Source organism: Pelodiscus sinensis, chromosome 5, assembly GCF_052426305.1.
Source record: "Pelodiscus sinensis isolate ZL-2025 chromosome 5, ASM5242630v1, whole genome shotgun sequence".
Classification (NCBI taxonomy): Eukaryota; Metazoa; Chordata; order Testudines; family Trionychidae; genus Pelodiscus; species Pelodiscus sinensis.
In genome coordinates, this window is record NC_143056.1 from 17627315 (window position 1) to 17647610 (window position 20296).

The following is a 20296-nucleotide window of genomic DNA, read 5'->3' on the forward strand; positions in this document are numbered from 1 at the left end:
ACTGAAACTCAGTAGGAGTGAGGTGCCTTATTTCCTTAGGCCATTTGGAAATCCCAATCTCAGGGTACGTCTACACTAGCCCCCTAGTTCAAACTAGGGAGGCTAATGAGGGTGACCAAAATTGCAAGTGAAGCACGAGATTTAAATATCCCGCGCTTCATTAGCATGTTCCCGGGCAGTTGCCATTTTGGAAACTGACTAGCCCGGAATAACTGCCCGCGTCTACACGCGGAAGTGAAACGGGAGTTTGAAGTAAACCCCTAACTCGAATTGGCTGTGATTCCTCGTGGAATGAGGTTTAACAGCTAATTCGAGTTAAGGGGTTTACTTCGAACTCCCGTTTCACTTCTGCATGTAGACGCGGGCCGTTATTCCGGGCTAGTTAGTTTCCAATATGGCGACCGCCCGGGATCATGCTAATGAAGCACGGGATTTAAATATCCTGCACTTCATTTGCAATTTCGGTCACTCTCATTAGCGTCCCTAGTTCGAACTAGAGGGCTAGTGTAGACGTACCCTCAGTGTCTAGTCATTAGAGGAATTAGGCTAGAACTGCAGGTTATAGAGACAGATAGTAGTTAGAAGTGTACTTTGTTCAAAGCAGGGGTGGGGAACCTCAGGCCCAGGGGCTGGATGTGGCCTCCAGCTTGCTGGATCCAGCCCCCAAGCCTCAGTATTGAGGAGCTTGTACTGGCGCTCAAGCCCCCCTACCACATGCCTGTGGGACGGAAGCACAGAAAATCTACTAGCTCGGGCCCCCCAGGTTCTGGTGTGCAAGGGGAATGTGGGGAGCAACTTTCTCCTTCTCAGTCAGGGGCTTCTCACTCTGCTTCTTGTGTGTGGCCCCCGACTGATTTTGCTGTGGGTCAGCGTACCTGGTTTAAAGCATTCAGTTTAACATATTTTGTGTGGCATCACTGTACCTTAGACAGAACTTCTAGTGTAAGTGCATGCCATCACCTCACAGGACAAACAAAAGGTCATGGTCTACCACCCAGCTAAACAAGCTGGTCAGGTATAGTTTATAAGACCATTCTGGTATTGAAAATGGACAGCTTGATTCCCTACTGCATTGCTCCTGTAGGATGAGTTTCACGTTATAATTTCACGGAAATCATGTGTTCTACACCAGTATAAAACATAGGGTACATCCAGACTGCGGTGTTATTTCAGGATACATTTGGTATCCCGAAATACCGTCTTCTGCGTCTTTACAGCATGCCCATTATTTCAAAATGCAGTCGAAATAACAGGCATGCTCTTCCGACATCCCAGCAGACCTCATTCCACAAGAGTTAAGGGACTTGTTGGAATAGCAGCCTGTTTTGAAATTTGGCACTACATAGTGCCAAATTTCAAAATAGACTACCCCAAAATAAGCTTAAAATAAGCTACGCAATTTTGAGCTAGCATCGCAGTGTAAACGCACCCATAAAAACAGCAGGGTAAATCAGGCTTACAAATGGCCTGGGAATTTTTTCCTTTCTGTCTTCCAGTAGCAAATGCCAACATTATTGCCAGCTACCCAGACTCAACACGATAATTAACCTAGCAATGGCAGGACTTCAAGTGCTACATTTCACATGTCTGAGGAGCAAGCAAGCTAACCCACTGTAATGATGTTCTTTTAAGTCACTCTGCTGGCCAGCTCTACTTAGAGGTGCATTTTTGTTCTTGGTTTTCCAATGAAAACACAATAATACAAAATATCCAAGAAAATAGTAACGTCATGGGCTCATGGTAACAGCATAAAGCTAGGCATTTTTAGAAAAACTAAACAAACTAAACTCTCTGGGCACAGGCCTGTAGCCATAGTACACACAAAACTGTCACTGAAATGTCACTGCTCAGATTTAGGCTCCTAAACACACATTTAAGCTTCTAAATAGTACTGTATTTATTTTCGAATACACCAAGCCTTTGCAATGCTCATTACTTTGAGTGAGATTTATAATGGTTCAGCACGTGTGAAAATAAGGCTACTATAATGATGTTGGCTCTTAGGAGCTGAAGCCCAATTCTTTGAAAACTTGGGTACAAAATTATTTTGGACATTCACATTTGAATAACTCTGTTCTCTTCGTTTAAGTGAAGATGTTAATCCTTGATCAGATTGTGTAACTGTTTCTCAACATTACAGATTGAATATCTCTGGTCTGGCATCCTAAGAACCTGACCAGGCATGCTAGGGATGCTGAACCAGAGAATCTGCCAAATCACTGCAGGTCAATATTGTCTATAGCAACATTAGCAACACTTCCACTGCTTACTTGGCTTTTAGAAGACATTAAGGGGTAAATTAGAGCTAAATAATAGCACAGAGCACTGAGAGCCAGGGCTGGTGGCTGTAAACAAACTTTATGCTTTATGGGACTACAGGGAAGTTGGCCACGTCCATGCTAAGTGGACATCCAGCTAACTAAAATCATGCAGGACCCTGGATGTTGCAGGACCAAAGGAGTGCTGGACTAGAGAGGATCAATAGTTATTATTTAATACTAATAATATTATCTAAATAATTATACAAGCAAAGAAAAATCAGATTAGGCAAAACTAAATACTGTAAAAGAATACAGAGCCCTATGAAGATGAACTAAAAACAACAATGAAAAAGTCACCTTAGAGAATTAGCAATTTAGATGGTTAAACATATACAGGTAGGGCTGGTTAGTCTGCACATCCCGTTAGCATTCATCAGCCCATACATGGGAGATCTTAACTGGAGATTCATCACTCAAAGTGGTCAGTAAATTGAACCAATCTGCTTGTGGGTCTCTTTGCCCTTGTCTGAACTGCTCATACATTTCTTTGACAGTAATAGGATCATCTGTGAGAGTGAGAACAATTCATATGAATGACAATTGCACAATGGGTACTAAATAATCCATAAAACACAGTGTAAAAATAAAATAAAATATTGGGTTTGAGGCTGGGGTAAGAAGAATGGCTAGAAAGGGCAAGAAGAAAAGGAATATTTGCCCATAGGGGAGTATTAGTGGAACAATGTGCACATCAAAGAACGCGCGTTTCCATCACACTGTCATTGATTAGGCTTACATTTTCAAAAGTGACTAGTGATTTTGCCTGGATTTTTGAGTGTATCACTCAAGACACCTTAAAGGAGTCTGATCTTCAGAAAGTGACAACCCTGTCTCTGGAAATCAAGCTTTATAGAGACGTTTCAATGTGGCCTCCCAAAACAGGGATTCAAAAATCCCTGGTCCCTTCTGAACATCCAGTGTCCTTAGAGAAGTGATGGAAGGCCTTCAAACTTTTGGAAAGTTTGTTGCACCAAACAAAGGTTTAATTTGCTTTTTATTTTGTCTAAATAAGTCAGCTGTCCCTGCCATTGCTACCTTACACCGTCTAGTAACAGCCGAATCTTTTTGGTTATCATGGCCCTGAGCACACTGCAACCAAGCTGCACACAGCAAGCATACTGCAAGCAACGAACCTGAGCACACTGCAACCACATTCCACAGCAAGGCCCCTAGTTCTGATATATCCCCGTGCTGAGTTTGCAGCCCTCGGGACATTCTCTGGCAGCTTCAAGTACATTCACTCTGATGTTTCCATTGAATAAAATATGAAAAATAAATCTTGCAAGCCATGTAATATTCCACATACTAATTATTTTGGTACTACAGTCACCTGATTTTATACTGACCCTCCATTTTCCCTGCACTGCAGATTTTTGTATTTCCAGTGCATTGCTATATTGGACTGGGAGTGGCTTTGGTGGGAAGAGAGTTTTAACCTCTGAGCAGCTGTAGTGGGCAGCAGTTTCAGATTTCATATACAAGAGGCTGTTGAATTTGTAGGTGGTAAGGAAGATCTGCACTTCCTCTTTCACTCACCCTGAGAGGACAAGGGCAGCGTTGACTTGAACACCTTGGAAAGTGGAGCTCCGAGTTTCCTATCCCAGCAACCTACCCTTACCCCCATCCCCAATATTCCTATCAGTTATGGTTAAGAACATAGCTAGATGCTTCAGATAAAAATGATTGGTGTCAAATAGTTAAAGCCATCATTATGCTTCAGGATTAACACTTGTGACAAGAGTCAATTCCCACATTTCAGGAACTATTATTTCAGACTACCTGACTGCTGTATGCTTTCCTGTCTCTTGGAGTCTGCAAGTCAATTGAAGAGTGGAATAGAACTCAGAGATCCTGAGAGCCTCTTGCTAGCCATTAGGCCACAACCTCTTCCATTAATACAAAAGATTCCTGTGAGCTTGTAATATATTTTTTCCAAGTTTGGGATTTCTTTCTTCTTTACAACTTAGGTATCCGTGGCGTGTGACTATTCTTTGTACCTTTGGGCAGACTAGCAGGATGAAATTTGAGAAACCCTGACATAAAGATTTGCTTTGAAGGATATGAGGCCATTCGGTGACTTTCCATAACCCTGCCGCTCTGTAAACTTTATATTTGTAAAATTCACTGCTGTGTTAACTGAGCTGATGGAGCAGCATCTAGAGTGATGGCTTGTATGTTGTTTGCAGGTTCTGGCACACAGCTGAGACCAGAGGAGCAAGAAGCTGAAGCAGATGCAGAAGAAGATGATTCTGTGAGTAATGTTGCCATTTACTTCTGAAAGTTTGATCATTAATATTTTTATTTATAGTTTTTTCCACAAGGATGTATCTAGTATTACTACTGCGAAGGAGACATCTTGAGAGTTGGGTTGTCCTATTGATAGCCTGATCTTCAGATATACAGAATCTGAAGGACAGAACATGATATGATGCAATGTAACATGCACTGGAGCGTAGCTCTATGCATTTAAGGAAGGGCTTTTCCCTCTCGGGGTATGTCTACACTACAGGACAAAGTCGAGTTAAGATACGCAGTTTCAGCTACGTTAATTGAGCAGTTGAAGTCGAAGTAGCTTAACTTGGCTTTAGGTGCTGTCTACACAGGAGGAAGTCGAAGGAAGAACACTCTTCCTTTGACTTCCCTTACTCCCCATGAAATGAGGGTTACAGAAGTTGGAGTAAGAAGCCCATTATTTCAAAATTATTTTGAAATAACGGGTTTGCTGTGTAGATGCGCAATCTGTTATTTCGAAATAACACTGCTGTGTAGACATGCCCTCAGATAATTGAACCATGCCAGTAAAAGTTATATTCCAAGGTATAGCAAATTCTTATTTTCTCAGTGATTTAATTTGTATTTCAAGGATGGCTTAATGTGTCCACTGGCATGAGCTGTCTAAGACTATGTCTACACTACCAGATTATTTCAAAATAAGTTATTTTGAAATAATAGCTCCTGAAATAACTATTTTGAAATAAGATTATTCCTCTTCACAAGCAGGAGTTATTTCGAAATAACAGGTTTGGAAGTGTGGATGCTCACCTTGTTATTTTGAAATAAAGGGAATTACACCAGTAGAATAACTTTCTAAATAACTCCCTTTATTTCGAAATAACAAGGTGAGCATCCACACTTCCAAACCTGGTATTTCAAAATAACTCCGACTTGTGAAGAGGAATAATATGTAGACATGCCCTGACGGTACATCTACATTGTGGCACTATTATAGCTATTCCACGCCTTGACAGTGCACCCATTATTTTGAAATATGTTTCTAAATAACGGGCACGCTATTCTGGTGTCCCTGTAACCCTTATTCCACAAGGATTAAGGGATGTTTCAGAATAGTGGTTTATTTCAAAATACACTCAAAATAAGCTACACATTTTGCATAGATCAAATTGCGTAGCTTATTTTGAGCTAAAGGTGCAGTGTAGATGCACTCTAAAAGACCCAGAATTCCCGGGTCAGCCAGAATTCCTCCTAGGAACTCTAAATGCCATGTGGCTCCACTGTACATCTGAGGTTATTGGGGACATAATTTAGTCCTAAATCAAGAGAGCACGGTCATCACAATCTCTGGTGACCACTATTTCTATCTAATTCAGTGGTGGGCATTTTGTGGCCTACAGGCCACTTGTGGCCCATTAGTATTCTATGTGTGGCCCACAAGACATTTTGTTTACTGTTGCCCACATGCAGAGTTACCAGATTCAGCTGGTTTCCGTCCACGTAGGTTTTTTCTACTGGTGTGACTAAAGTGACATGCACATAAAGCAAGGACATGTAATGTGAGGTGTGTGCCATTTGCATTCAACCTTGACAGTGAGAGCTGGATGCTCCCTCTGCATCCAATCAAAGCACTGATACACTTCAATTGGCCCACACCGCAAATTCTAGGTACGCAAGCACAGTTAGCAAAACTACCCTATCCTGGGAGACCGTCTTGGTTACGACAATCTTGCTGCCCACCTAGATGAAGGTGGGACACTAGTGTGGCCCTCTCACTAACCTAGGTTGCCCATTGCTGGATTAATCTACCTGGATTTTAAATGCGTTCGTAGTTAAGAAAGACATTGTGAAAGCATCATTTGTTTTCAAGAATTATGTCCTCTCTTGTTCACATCACATTCTTAAATGGAAATTACATTTGCTCCAAAAGGAAATGATAAATGGCCATTTTGCAGTCACCGTTACAGGCACAAAGAGAGGGTTTTTACATTATATTTGTGGCTTAAATAGAAAAGTTCTCCCAAACTATACGGATTACTGTTGTTTAATAATGACCATTATTTTTCATTTCTTTCCTGCAGGCAAATGAAGTGACAATAGAAAACATACGACCAAGGCCACAAGGATCCTCTCCAGTCTATGAATATTCCATAGAAGAAGAATATTTTAACAAAAAGGCAAGACATACATAAGGCTTTCAAGTTACATTCAATTCATTTTTAGCCAAATTGTCATCTTTTGGGGCTTATTAGCACAAATCCCATTGACTTCAGGAGGACTAGAATTTGGCCATATATGGAAAAGTTCTTTGAAATCCACACCCTCACAATGTCAGTCCTTTCATGGCCCTTTTAGTTTACCAGATAGTTGATATTACTTGTATTTATGGACAGCAGAGTTTCAGGATTCAGCTGACATTTCACAGTGAACAAAAAGCATGACCAGTTCTATATGCATTAATTTTAAAATATTTGGGTTTCTATATGAAAATGTAAAGTATTAAAGGATTTTTTCCTAATTCTTTCCTGATTGGAGGTGGGATAGACAGTATCAGGAAACAACTTTCTGGAAGATATACTCTATAAAAAAGTCTCAGAAAGTTGAAGTTTACGTGATCTGTATTTCTTGCTGTTAAGAGTGTGACTCACCACTAAAGCAACCTTTGTGGCCAGATAGGACGTTGCAGGATTTTCCCTCTCTTGCCTCTTGACAGATGGCCTTTTTACGTGCTCCGCCTCTTCTTGTGACTCAGCCCTCTTGCTGAAGCATACACAGACCCATGCTCTTTGGCATAACCCAAGAGTCTAGCAAACAACAGTTCATGAAAGTCGCATTGGGTTTTCAGCCCATCTCCAGACTCACTATCCCTTAACCCTTGCAGCAGAGGGATTTCCACATACCTTTTTTGAACCTCTCTCACCTCTGGGTTCCAGTTCAGGGACCTTTAATAAGTAGCCAAGATGTGTCTACACAGACTCCCTGCTGCCTCCTTGAACCACTTTCTTTCTCAACCTGTCTTGAGCCATTCCTAAAGCCTTGCCCAACGCTTATTGTCTATTAGCCTCTCTCTCTCTAGACCAGTGGTTCTCAAACGTTTTGGCCCATTGACCCTGCTCAATGCAGACCTTTCCATACTACCAACCACCTATGGTGACAAAATGAATGTAGGAGGAGCCTGGAAGGGAGAGTGCACAAGCAGGGTGGAGATGTAGCATCTTGGCGGGAGGGATATGTGTGAGGTAAGGATGTCAAGTATCGGGTAATTGACTAATCGAACAGTCGATGCATTTTGCATCAACTGTTTGATTAGTCGATAGGACACCTCTGCCTCTGAAGTGTAGCAACAGCCCTAGGGCTTTTCAAAGCGGCGGCATTGAGCCCAGGGTCAGCTGGGGAGTCTGCTGCTTTGAAATGCTGTGAGGCGCCTGACACTGGGCTCCCCACGGCATTTCAAAGCAGCAACGCTGCACTGAGCTTAGGGTCAACTGAGGAGTCCCCAGCTGATCCCAGGCTCCACGTAGCTCAGCCACTTTGAAATGCCACATGCAGCCTGGGGACACCCCAGCTGGCCCCAGGATGCATGCGGCTTTACAAAGTGGCAGCGCTGCTTGGAGCCTGAGGTCTGGCCTCAGGCTTCAAGAGGAGCTACCGCTTTGAAGTACTCCGCTTACCCTCCCCCCGCCTTGCTGCCTCTATCTGAGAGAGGCAGCAAGTGGGGGAGGGGGAAAGCGACTAGTCGACTAGACCTTCACATCTGTAGTGTGAGGGGAATGAGGGTGTAGATCTGGGCATGAGGGAGATGCGGGCACTTACCTGGTTCTTTTCCTCCTGCCACTCCCAGGCACTGCCCCCCCCGTTCCCTCCCCCACCACACTGCTCCAATTGGCCATTATTCTGGCCATTGTTAGCATCTGGGAAAGACTCCAGTTTCCTGCACTGCCTTTTCCCCAGGCAGGAGAATGGGGAGTGGCCATTCACAGAGCCACTTCCTCCTCCCATGAGCTGGGGATCTGGCCCATAAGCCTCCTTTCTCCCTCACAGCAGGAAGCCAGCGCTGGTGCTCCAACCTCATGGTGGTGGGAGCGCAGGGCTGGAGCACCAACACAGGCTCCCCACTGCAGCAAGCCCATGGCCCATCTGCTCTAGACCCCTTCTACACATTTTCTAGCACTGATGTATCTCTGCTGCAGGAGAGTTTCTTTATACTGCTGGCAGGGCAGTCTCTGACCCTGTGGGAGTTTTCCTGTCCCTCAACCAGCACATGATCCTGGGAAACTCATTTCCTCTAGCTTGCCTTCACAACTGCCTCCGGCTCCCAGCTGCAGATTGACCTGATTTCCTGCAGGGATTCTCTCCCTGCCAGAAGGCCAACAGTTACCTGGATGCAGCCAAGTGTGCCATTTCGGGATGCTAAGGGAGTGAGAGGAAAGTACTTGGATTCTGTGCATGCCTCTCACACCTGGCTGGTGAAAGGAACTCACCAGCCAGGTGGGAGAGGAATGCAAGCACTTTCTACTCACTCCTTTAGCATCTGGGGAACGGGATGAAAAGCTAGCCGCATCTCCGAGCGCACGGCTGCTGCCCCCCTACGCACCCGAAATGGCACACTTAGATGCAGCCAGTCTTCTTTCCCTGACTCAGAGCCAGAGATCTGCTCTCCTTCCTCATCAGTTACCCTGCTGAGCTTTTATCTCAGGGATGGGGAACCTAAGGCCCGGGACATCCGGTCCCCCAAGTCTCAGGGCTCCTAACCCCAGCACTGGGGAGTTCACGCTGGTACTCCAGCCCTCCCACCTCCATCCCCACTATATGGCATGTGGCACAATCAGTAGGGTTGTGCTCTGTTCAGGGTTTCCCAGGATTGTCCTTTTTTTGAGGTAGCTGCTCCAGATGAAAAGGTTAAGTGATCCCAGTTTTTTGTACCTCGGACATGCATGTCTAGATAAACATGATCAATGCACAGTACAACCGACATACTGTTTATTTGGGCAAAAAATGTGAACTCAAAATACTTGGGAACTCTTGTCAATTTCACCTTAATGTTTTGTTTGGAAGAAAAATTCTGTAAAACAGTTTTTTATTTTGAAACGCTTTTCCGTCTTATTTACAATATTTAAAAATCTTTAAAATGCTGAGAAAAATGAAGCAGCATGTGTCACATAAAACATTTTGACTGTGCTGAAATTATTTATTTTCACTTTTTGAGTAATCAAAAATTTAAAAATAATTGTTTTCAGTTTGAACTCAAACTACTTTCCAGTTACCAATGTGCACAGCTCTTCTCACATGACTAAATCTACACTGATCTGAAAATTAATATTATGGATTCTAAAGAAGAAATCCCCCACTGGTTTTTAAAACAGTAAGGGTATGTCTACACTACAATGTTAGTTCGAACTAACGGACGTTAGTTCGAACTAACATTCATAGGCGCTACACTAGCGCTCCGCTAGTTCGAATTTAAATCGAACTAGTGGAGCGCTTAGTTCGAACTAGGAAAACCTCATTTTACGAGGATTAAGCCTAGTTCGAACTTACTAGTTCGAATTAAGGGGTGTGTAGCCCCTTAATTCGAACTAGTGGCAGGCTAGCCCTCCCCAGGTTTCCCTGGTGGCCACTCTGGCCAACACCAGGGAAACTCTATTGCCCCCCTCCCGGCGCCGGACCCTTAAAGGGGCATGGGCTGGCTACGGTGCCCGTGCCAGGTGCAAGCCTGTCAGCACCCAGCCAGCAGACCCTGCACCTGGCACGGCACAGAGCCACCCACCTGATGTCCCCCAGCCCTCCCCCTCTTCCGGGGACCAGGCTGGCGGCTCCCGGGAGCTTGCCCGGGACCGCAAGAGGCGGGCACCTTCCTGGGCTAGTGCAGACATCGTGGACCTCGTCCACGATCTCCGCACTAGGCACAGGAAAGTGGCCGTCTAGGGCAGGAGAGCTGCCAGCCTGGCCACCCAGGAGCAGGTGTGCATGAAAATCAAGGGGGTCCACTGAGACCCCCGACCCTGAGCCCTGAGCTTACAATGGCTGTCCTGGGTCAGACCAAAGGTCCATCTAGCCCAGTAGCCTGTCTGCCAACAGCGGCCAACCCTAGGGACCCTGGAGGGGATGGACCGAAGACAGTGACCAAGCCATTTGTCTCGTGCCATCCCTCTCCAGCCTTCCACAAACTTTGGGCAGGGACACCACTCCTACCCCCTGGCTAAGACTACTCCATGGACCCAACCTCCATGACTTGATCTCACTTCCCTTTAAACTCCGTTCTAGTTGTAGCCTTCATAGCCTCCTGCAGCAAGGAGTTCCACAGGTTAACTATTTGCTTTGGGAAGAACAACAACTTTCTCTTACTAGTTTGAAGCCTGCTACCCATTCCTTTCCTTTGGTGTCCTCTAGTCCTTCTTTATGGGAACTCATGAAGAACTTTTCTGAATGCACCCTCTCCACCCAACCCCTGCTTTTAGAGACCTCTAGCCTGTCCCCGCTCCATCTCCTCTTTTCTAAGCTGAACAGTCCCAGTCTCTGTAGCCTCTCTTCAACTGGGACCTGTTCCCAACCCCTGATCATGTTAGTTGCCCTCCCCTCTCCCAGCCTTTCTCTTCCCCTCTCCCACCTCCTTTTCCCAGTCTCCCTCAGTTTTGTTCAATAGAGACAGAGTCAATGTTGGAAGAAACGTTATCTTTATTTTGTACATCAATAAGAAGGGGGGCTAGGGAAGGGTAAGTGGAAGGAGGTGAGGGAGGAATGGGGTACGAGCCCCCGATGGGGAGGCCTGGGCTGGCTCTGCGGGCTTCTGGGGGTGGAAGCTCTCCTGCAGCCCCCCAATTGCCTCCTCTCCCCAGATGGCAGCCTGCGGCAAGTGCAGCCGGGCTGATGGCCGAGTGCTGTGATGTGCCCAGTGTGGCACTCCGGGCAATCCAAGCCAGGACTGGTTTTCAAGCGGGGCACCCCTGAGAACTGTCTGTCTGGGGTGGGGGTCGGGTCCCTTTAAACGCAGCCCTCGGCTAGCCTGAGACAGCATCTCCACGCTCTAAGTCCTTCTCTGATGCCCTGCCGGCACTGCTTCCGGCCATCCTTAAGCCCTGTTCAGGGTCCACTCAATGTGGACATGCTAGTTCGAATTAGCAAAACGCTAATTCGAACTAGTTTTTAGTTTTAGACGCGTTAGTTCGAATTAGCTTAGTTCGAATTAACTAATTCGAACTAAGTTAGTTCGAACTAACTCTGTAGTGTAGACATACCCTAACAGACTTCAGTGTGAATTGTGAATTTTAGCTCTCATCAAAACGCACGATAAGAGCAAGTCCATATAATCTGAGTCCATATAATCTTTGTGTGAACTTTACAATATTGTCTTAATCAAACACTAAATACTTACAATTGCCTCTCCAACTATAGGAAGATACAGAGAACGAAAAATATTCTACAGACAAACAAAAAATGAGTCATTCACAGGTGAGTTTAAAAGATTGCACAGAAAGCGCATTTTATTAGAAATGCAAATATGGCAGGCATGAATAAAGGAGAAAAAACAAGGGATTCAGATGAGTTTTGGCAACTTACTTTATAAATAAGATCCCAGTATATGGTATACTATACTGTGTAAGTGCCAAGAAATTATTGCATCGTGGGAATGTATGTACCACTGATACTTTGCCCATTCCACTGGAAAGAACTACATTGTAATGTAAAGCTTCTGCCTTAATGGGGTGGGGTAGAGCGAGAACAGGATCTTGCATGCCACACCTCTGTGAAAGGTGAGCATTTTTTACGATTAGGCTCATTGTTTTCTACAATAGAAAAGTTTCACAGGTGCATGTGACAAACCAGGTACAATCCAGACTAATGAGCAGCTATGTCATTCCTGACCTGCAATCTTGGGTACCTTACAATGGCTTGCTAAAGTAGCACCCACCTGGCTGCTCGAAGTCTTCCAGCATGCTAGTCTGTGTGTGTGCGTGTGCGTGTGCGTGTGCGTGTGCGTGTGCGTGTGTGTGTGTGTGTGTGTAAAAAACTGTAGTATGCCAGCCACATGTGGGTTACATTCTGGTTCTCACTAGCTTTCACAATACTTCAGGGTAAACCCAACATGCCCTGCCCCCCATGAATTGTATGCCCATACTGTCCAGCACTCTCCTGGACAATACAAGTTATATTAAGTCCATTATTTTTTTGAGGCTAATATGCACACAACTTGTTACTCCAAATGGAGTTACCTGGACATTTCAATATAAACACACTGAATTAGATAAAACAGCAAAACAAGGTTATTCACTACAAAGGGATAGATTTAAAGCACATACATCTAATGAAGCATATAAGTCAGAAATGGTGACAAGAAAAATAAAGATATGGTATTTATAAATTATATCGATGGCCAGGTCTACACTGCAGTGGGAAGGTTGGCTTAAGATACGCAACTCCAGCTACGTGAATAATGTAGCTGGAGTTGATGTGCCTTAAGCCGAGCTTGACACCGACTCCTCAGCGGTAGGTTGATGGGAAAAATGTTCCTGTCCACTTCCCTTACTCCTCACGATAGCAAGGAGTACTAGTGCTAACGAGGGAGGGATCCCCTAAGCATTCAATTTAAGGGGTCTTTCCTAGACCCACTAAATCAATCTCCAGAAGATCTATCACCAGAGCATGGATCCTCTAGTAAGCAGAGACATGGCCTAAGTCAAGCAATGTTTCTCACCACATGCTTTCAGCAGTCTTAGGCTACTTCTACACTGACATGATTTTCCGGAAATTCTTTTAACGGAAAAGTTTTCAGTTAAAAGCATTTTCGGAAAAGCGCGTCTAGATTGGCAGGACGCTTTTCCGCAAAAGCACTTTTTGTGGAAAAGCGTCCGTGGCCAATCTAGACGCGCTTTTCCGCAAAACAGCCCCGATCGCCATTTTCGCAATTGGGGCTTTTTTGCAGAAAACAAATCTCTGCTGTCTACACTGGCCCTTTTGCGCAAAAGTTTTTCGGAAAAAGACTTTTGCCCAAATGGGAGCAGCATAGTATTTCCGCAAAAGCACTGACAATCTTACATGAGATCATCAGTGCTTTTGCGGAAATTCAAGCGGCCAGTGTAGACAGCTAGCAAGTTTTTCCGCAAAAGCAGATGATTTTGCGGAAAAACTTGCCAGTCTAGACACAGCCTTAGGGTATATCTAGACTACATGGCTCCGTCAACGGAACCATGTAGTCTAGACATACCCTTACTGACCAATACCTGAAGGTCAGGACCCCATCTTCCCAAGTCCAACAGATGCTGCCTTCTCCTTTTAGGTGAAGTGAATGTGAGGGACAGGAATAGAGAAGGATGTACTGGGGTGTTTGTCTCTCCACTTTGTAGTTTCAGTCCCTATCTGAAAAATATTTCCAGCTATGTGGAAGGCTGTTTCCTCCTGTTGTTGTTTTTTAACTGTTTGAACTTCCTTAGTCTTCCCTTCTGGTTTGATTACTCTGTTTACTACTTACATGTAAATTAAGCAGAGCACACATTCCTTTATTTAGGACATAACTGTTTGCCAACGTCTGTGTGGGCAGGGCTGTAGAGTTTGGAACATAAAGGGAAATCTTATAAATGTCACATAATGTTGCCACACATTTTATCAGGACAATCCTGACCAGCAAATTGAGTATCAGTTGCTGCCATACATAGACACATAAAGGCCAATTTTTATGGTAGACTTGTTGTCAGACCCTACCATTATTTTGTCCATTGGGGGGAGGTTGATATACAACTTTCTTAAGGTAAGAATCTACATTTTTATACACTTAAAACTCACACCGGGGCAATCATCAGCTGATATAAATGGAGCTATGCTTACTTACCCCAGTCAAGGATCTAGCCCATTTAAATGGGCTACAGGGCCAAAACCTGACAATGGAAGATCTGACTGTAGATTTGTTTATGAATTAATATAATTTTTATCTGTTGCTTACTTCTAACCAAATATACTGAAGTGCCAACATAATCTGATGTCTATACACTCCTGAAAGTGCATTGTTACTTTGTGTATTATAATAGTACCTGGGATCCCAAGGCATGAAGCAGGAGCACATGGTGCCAGATAATTACAGCTACATTTTAGTTGTGGGTATTTTTAGTAAGTCATGGACTGGTCACAGACAGTAAACAAACAAAACAAAATTCATGGCCTGTGAGACCCATACATGATTTGTACTATAGCCCTGACTAAAACTTGGGGGAGGGCACAGCCTCGGGGTGCCATGGGCACCTAGGGGGCAGACCAGGGGGCACTGTGGGTGCTCAGGATAGGTAGCCTTTGTGGGTTTTCTGGGGAGAGCAGTCAAAGACTGGTGTTGAATTAACAATGAATTTTAACATGACATTTTTCTGGGCATCTAGGAGTCTATGGAGGTGACTTTGAAAACCGACGTGGAATCTGGTGCTAGTGGTTTTAGCGTGACTGGTGGAGGAAATGAAGGAATATTTGTCAAACAAGTGCTCAAGGGATCTCCTGCTTCGAAAATATTCAATTTGAGAGAAGGTACACTCTGATATTCTGGATTTTTTAAAAACACAGTTATCTAGAAAATCCCAAAGTTTGTATGTAACTACACACACACACACCATCATATGTTCAGATACTAGCCAAAATAGGTCCCAGTCCTGCAAACACCAATGCATATGTTTACCTTTACTGTCATGCAGGGGGCTGCAGGGTCTGAGGCAAAACAGCCCCTGCTGGCTTGAGGACTCTTCCCTACATTGGCAGCTGGGCCAGCAGTATGGATCCAGCCTGCGGCCTACTGTGGGGCTATTGTTGGCTATAGCCACAGAGGCTCAGATCTCCAGAAAGAGGAGAGGACTTGCTGCTCTGAAATCTGGTGGCCAAGCTGGTCACTGTCTCTGCTAACTGCCTTCAAGATGGCAAGCCCTGTGGAAGTGGTGGATTCATCTTCTGGGACCGACCACATCAGTCAATCCCACCAGCCCACAGGGTCCCTCAAAGAGGGGGGGGGGAGGAGAGGGGCTGGAGCAATTACCCTGATTCACCCTACCCAAGGGACAACTCTGCTCTTATGAGCAATCTGCAGGATCAGTGCACAGGCAGAAATTGTGGAAAAACAGCATCGCTTGCCTGGTAACCTCAGTCGTGCAGAACGCAATGCCATCCACAGCCTCCGGAACAACTCTGACATTATAATCAAAGAGGCTGACAAAGGAGGTGCTGTTGTCATCATGAACAGGCCTGACTACCTAAAGGAGGCTGCCAGACAACTCTCCAATACCAAATTCTACAGGCCTCTTTCCTCAGATCCCACTAAGGAATACACTAAGAAACTGCACCATCTGCTCAGGACACTCCCTACACAAGCACAGGAACAAATCGACACACCCTTAGAGCCCCGACCAGGGTTGTTCTATCTATTACCCAAGATCCACAAACCTGGAAATCCCGGACGCCCCATCATCTCGGGCATTGGCACTCTCACTGAAGGACTGTCTGGCTATGTGGACTCTCTGCTCAGACCCTACGCCAACAGCACTCCCAGTTACCTCCGTGACACTACGGATTTCCTGAGAAAACTACAATGCATAGGTGATCTTCCAGAAAAAACCATCCTAGCTACCATGGATGTAGAAGCTCTCCACACAAACATCCCACATGCAGATGGAGTACAAGCTGTCAGGAACAGTATCCCTGATGATGCCACAGCACAACTGGTGGCTGAACTCTGTGAATTTATCCTCACACACAACTATTTCAGATTTGGTGACAACCAGATTTGGTGACAACCACTTCAGACCAGTGGCACTGCTATGGGCACCTGCATGGCCCCACAATACGCCAACATTTTTATGGCTGACCTGGAACAACGCTTCCTCAGCTCCCATCCACTTACACCCCTTCTCTACCTACGCTACATCAATGACATCTTCATCATCTGGACCCATGGGAAGGAGAGATTGGAAGAATTTCACCATGATTTCAACAGCTTCCACCCCACCATCAACCTCAGCATGGATCAATCTACACGGGAGGTCCATTTCCTGGACACCACGGTACAAATAAGTGACGGTCACATCAATACCACCCTATACCGAAAACCTACCGACCGCTACACTTACCTGCATGCCTCCAGCTTCCATCCTGGACAAACCACACGATCCATTGTTTACAGCCAAGCACTGAGGTACAACCGCATATGCTCCAAACCCTCAGACAGAGACCTACACCTACAAGATCTTCAACAAGCATTCTGTAAACTGCGATACCCACACGAGGAAGTGAGGAGAAAGATTGACAGAGCCAGACATGTACCCAGAAGCCTCCTGCTACGGGACAAGCCCAAGAAAGAAACCAACAGAACACCACTGGCCATCACCTACAGTCCCCAGTTAAAACCTCTCCAGTGCATCATTAGTGATCTACAACCCATCCTGGACAATGATCCCTCGCTTTCACAGGCCTTGGGAGGTAGGCCAGTCCTTGCCCACAGACAACCCGCCAACCTGAAGCATATTCTCACCAGCAACTACACACCGCACCATAATAACACAAACTCAGGAACCAATCCTTGCAACAAACCTTGGTGCCAACTCTGCCCACATATATACACCAGCAACACCATCACAGGACCTAACCAGATCAGCCACACCATTGCTGGTTCATTCACCTGCACATCTACCAATGTAATATATGCCATCATGTGCCAACAATGCCCCACTGCTATATACATCGGCCAAACTGGAGAGTCCCTACGTAAAAGAATCAATGGACACAAATCTGATATTAGGAATGGCAACATACAAAAACCTGTAGGGGAACACTTCAATCTTCCTGGACACACAATTGCAGATCTAAAGGTAGCCATCCTGCAGCAAAAAAACTTCAGGACCAGACTTCAAAGAGAAACTGCTGAGCTACAGTTCATCTTCAAGTTTGACACAATCAACTCTGGATTAAACAAAGACTATGAATGGCTCGCTAACTACAAAAGCAGCTTCTGTTCTCTTGGAATTCACACCTCCAGATCAGCTGCTAGAAGTGGGCCTCATCCTCCTTGATTGGATCCACCTCGTCATCTCCAGCCTGATCCTGGCCTGCATATTTATACCTGCCTCTGGAAATTTCCACTACATGCATCTGATGAAGTGGGTCTTTGCCCATGAAAGCTTATGCTCCTACACTTCAGTTAGTCTATAAGGTGCCACAGGACTCCTCGCTCCTAACACAGCTACCTCTCTGATACTTAAAAAATATGGATTTCTTATAAATCATGAAATACACTACTCTTCACTAGACCCAGCCAGTGTTTTTTAAAAAATAATATAATTAACTCATTACATTTCAAAGGTAGAAATAACTTACATCTATGAAGAATGTAGCCCAATATGCAATAAGTCTTTTACGAACTATTATGTGCATGAACACACAATAATTCAATAAATAATACTGTTTCAACAACTAAAACTCCAAAGCATACATATTAAAAATCGTGATATGCTTCATATAATCATCATATGTTAATGACCCTTTATGTGTATATGATCATCGAGAAAACTGTGATTTGAAAAGCCATATCCTATAGCAAACTGATAAATATATGGTATCATTTGCAGGTGATCAGCTATTGAGTGCCACAATATTTTTTGAGAATATCAAATATGAAGATGCACTCAAGATTCTACAATATTCTGAGCCATACAAGGTACAATTCAGTCTCAAAAGAAAACTCTCTGGGAAAGAAGAGCTAGAAAAACTACATTCGACAACGCAATACAAGAAGGAAAAAATAAGTCAGGTAAAATTATTTCTGTATTATGTTAGAAAGAATAGGAAAATACTACAGACATATTATATGTTAATATTGGAGATGGAAAAATATAGACCCTTGTCCTGAAAACATACACATGCTTTACTTTACCGCCTTTATAATACTGTTGGACAAAACCTGAAGTTCTCTCTCACGCTATGTCTACGCTGCAGAGGGTAGGGAGGGCATTGGAAAAAGATATGCAAATTGCAAACCTCAATTTGTGTACCATTTTCCACTTGTTTTTTCAGAAGAGGCTTTTCGACATTTGGCTCACCAACACGGGGCCAAATGTCAGAAAAACCTTCTCTTTCAGAACATCCCTTATTCCTCATAAAATGAGGAATACAGGGGATGCTGAAAGAATGCGCACGCTTTTTCAGAAACTGTTCCAAAAAAGCAGACGCGTTTCCTGGATGCGGCAGAGTTTTTATGGGATGCCTCCCGTAAAAACTCTGCAGTCTAGACATAGCCTCAGGGTGAAATCAACTCCTCTTCAGAAAGCTCGCATAAAACTTATGCACCTCTTCAGCCAAATCAAGCCTTCTGTACAAGGGAGTAGTTCACTTAAGTCCTTAATCAAGCTAAGCTTGCAATGAATATGATAGCAGGTCAGTTTTTTTGAAGAGAGAACTCAAAATTGGATCCAGCTTCCATTATATTGAATGGGAACAGAAACAGGTCCGGGGGGGGGGGGGGGGACGGGGGGGAGGAGGAAGAGAGAGAAAAGATTAGGTTGTCTGACTATAAACTATTGAGAAAAAATATAAAAACATCCAATGGTAAAGATAAAGTTAAAGAACATATTTAGTCAGAATGTTTTGGAAAAAACGAGTAGTCCTGTAGGTCCTTAGAGCATGTCTACACTGGGAAATTTTTCGGAAATAAATTATTTCAAAATAATAACTAACTATTCCAAAATTCCTCTTCACAAGCAGGCATCATTATTTTGAAATAACGAGCCCATTATTTCAAAATAACGGGCTTCGTAGTGTGGACACTCACCTTGTTATTTCAAAATAGGAGGAGTTATTTTGAAATAATTCCCTAGTGTAGACATGCCCTTAGTGTGTACCTACACAATGACACTAGCTTGTCATTGAAATAAGCCACACAATTTGAGCTATGGCTCTTCTAGCCCTTCTCCCATTCCACTTCTTCCCTTAAGCCCCCGTCCTGTTTCACTTCTAATCTGCTTCTTCCTGCCCTCTTCACCCACTATTGCACCCCTTACCCAAAGCTCTCCCCACAAGATAAGTGACACGGCGGATTATCAGGGGGTCTGCTACGGTAGGGCACCAGGGGTTGGCTTCCTTGCATTCACCGCATGAGTAGGAACTGCAAGAAGCGGAGCGACCAAGCAGCCTGCTCAGGTTTGCCACCATCTCCCAGCTGAATCACTCCGCTTTCCACAGCAACCTGGCTGAGAGACAGCACCTGAGGAGTCTGCTGCATTGTTCTGCTTCCCGCAGTTCTGCCACCATGCAACAGCCCCCCTCCCGGGTAATCCCCCAAGCCACCCTGGAATCCCATGGGCTAAACTCAGCATGCGGGCCCATTCCATCCATAGGACAGATAGGACAGCCCTTGCGTGGCCCTTCAAAATTCAGGGCCCAGGACAGCCACCCCGAAAAGTACTATAGATGGGATGGCTTGGTTCATAGCAACAGAATCTAATCCTGGGTCTCCATCTGATTAACATGTATCTTATTTTCTCCCATTTCAAATTGAATAATCTCTGAAATATATATATATATTTCAGAGATATATAATATACATCAGAGATTATTCAGTTTGAAATGTGAGACATAAAATACATTTTAATCACATATATATATATATAGAGAGAGAGAGGGAGATTGAGAGAGAGAGAGGGAGATAGAGAGAGAGAGAGAGAGAGACAGGGTGCGTTGATAGAGATATACAGGGCTCGCCAAGCCGCTGCGAGCCCTGCTCACCAGCCGCG

At 44.5% G+C, this 20296-nt stretch overlaps 1 protein-coding gene and 1 long non-coding RNA gene across 2 annotated transcripts in view; one reads left to right on the forward strand and one right to left on the reverse strand.

The window, feature by feature from the left end:
* Positions 1-20296, forward strand: part of AHNAK2 (AHNAK nucleoprotein 2) — a 77947-nt gene that overhangs the window by 34571 nt on the left and 23080 nt on the right. The window contains exons 2-6 of the mRNA XM_006112752.5: positions 4508-4572; positions 6635-6730; positions 11946-12002; positions 14915-15056; positions 18137-18318. Coding sequence (XP_006112814.3) covers positions 11988-12002; positions 14915-15056; positions 18137-18318 — 339 coding nt within the window. The 5' untranslated portion in view covers positions 4508-4572; positions 6635-6730; positions 11946-11987. The remainder of the gene's footprint in view (positions 1-4507; positions 4573-6634; positions 6731-11945; positions 12003-14914; positions 15057-18136; positions 18319-20296) is intronic.
* Positions 1-20296, reverse strand: part of LOC142829068 (uncharacterized) — a 74896-nt gene that overhangs the window by 21252 nt on the left and 33348 nt on the right. The window lies entirely within an intron of this gene.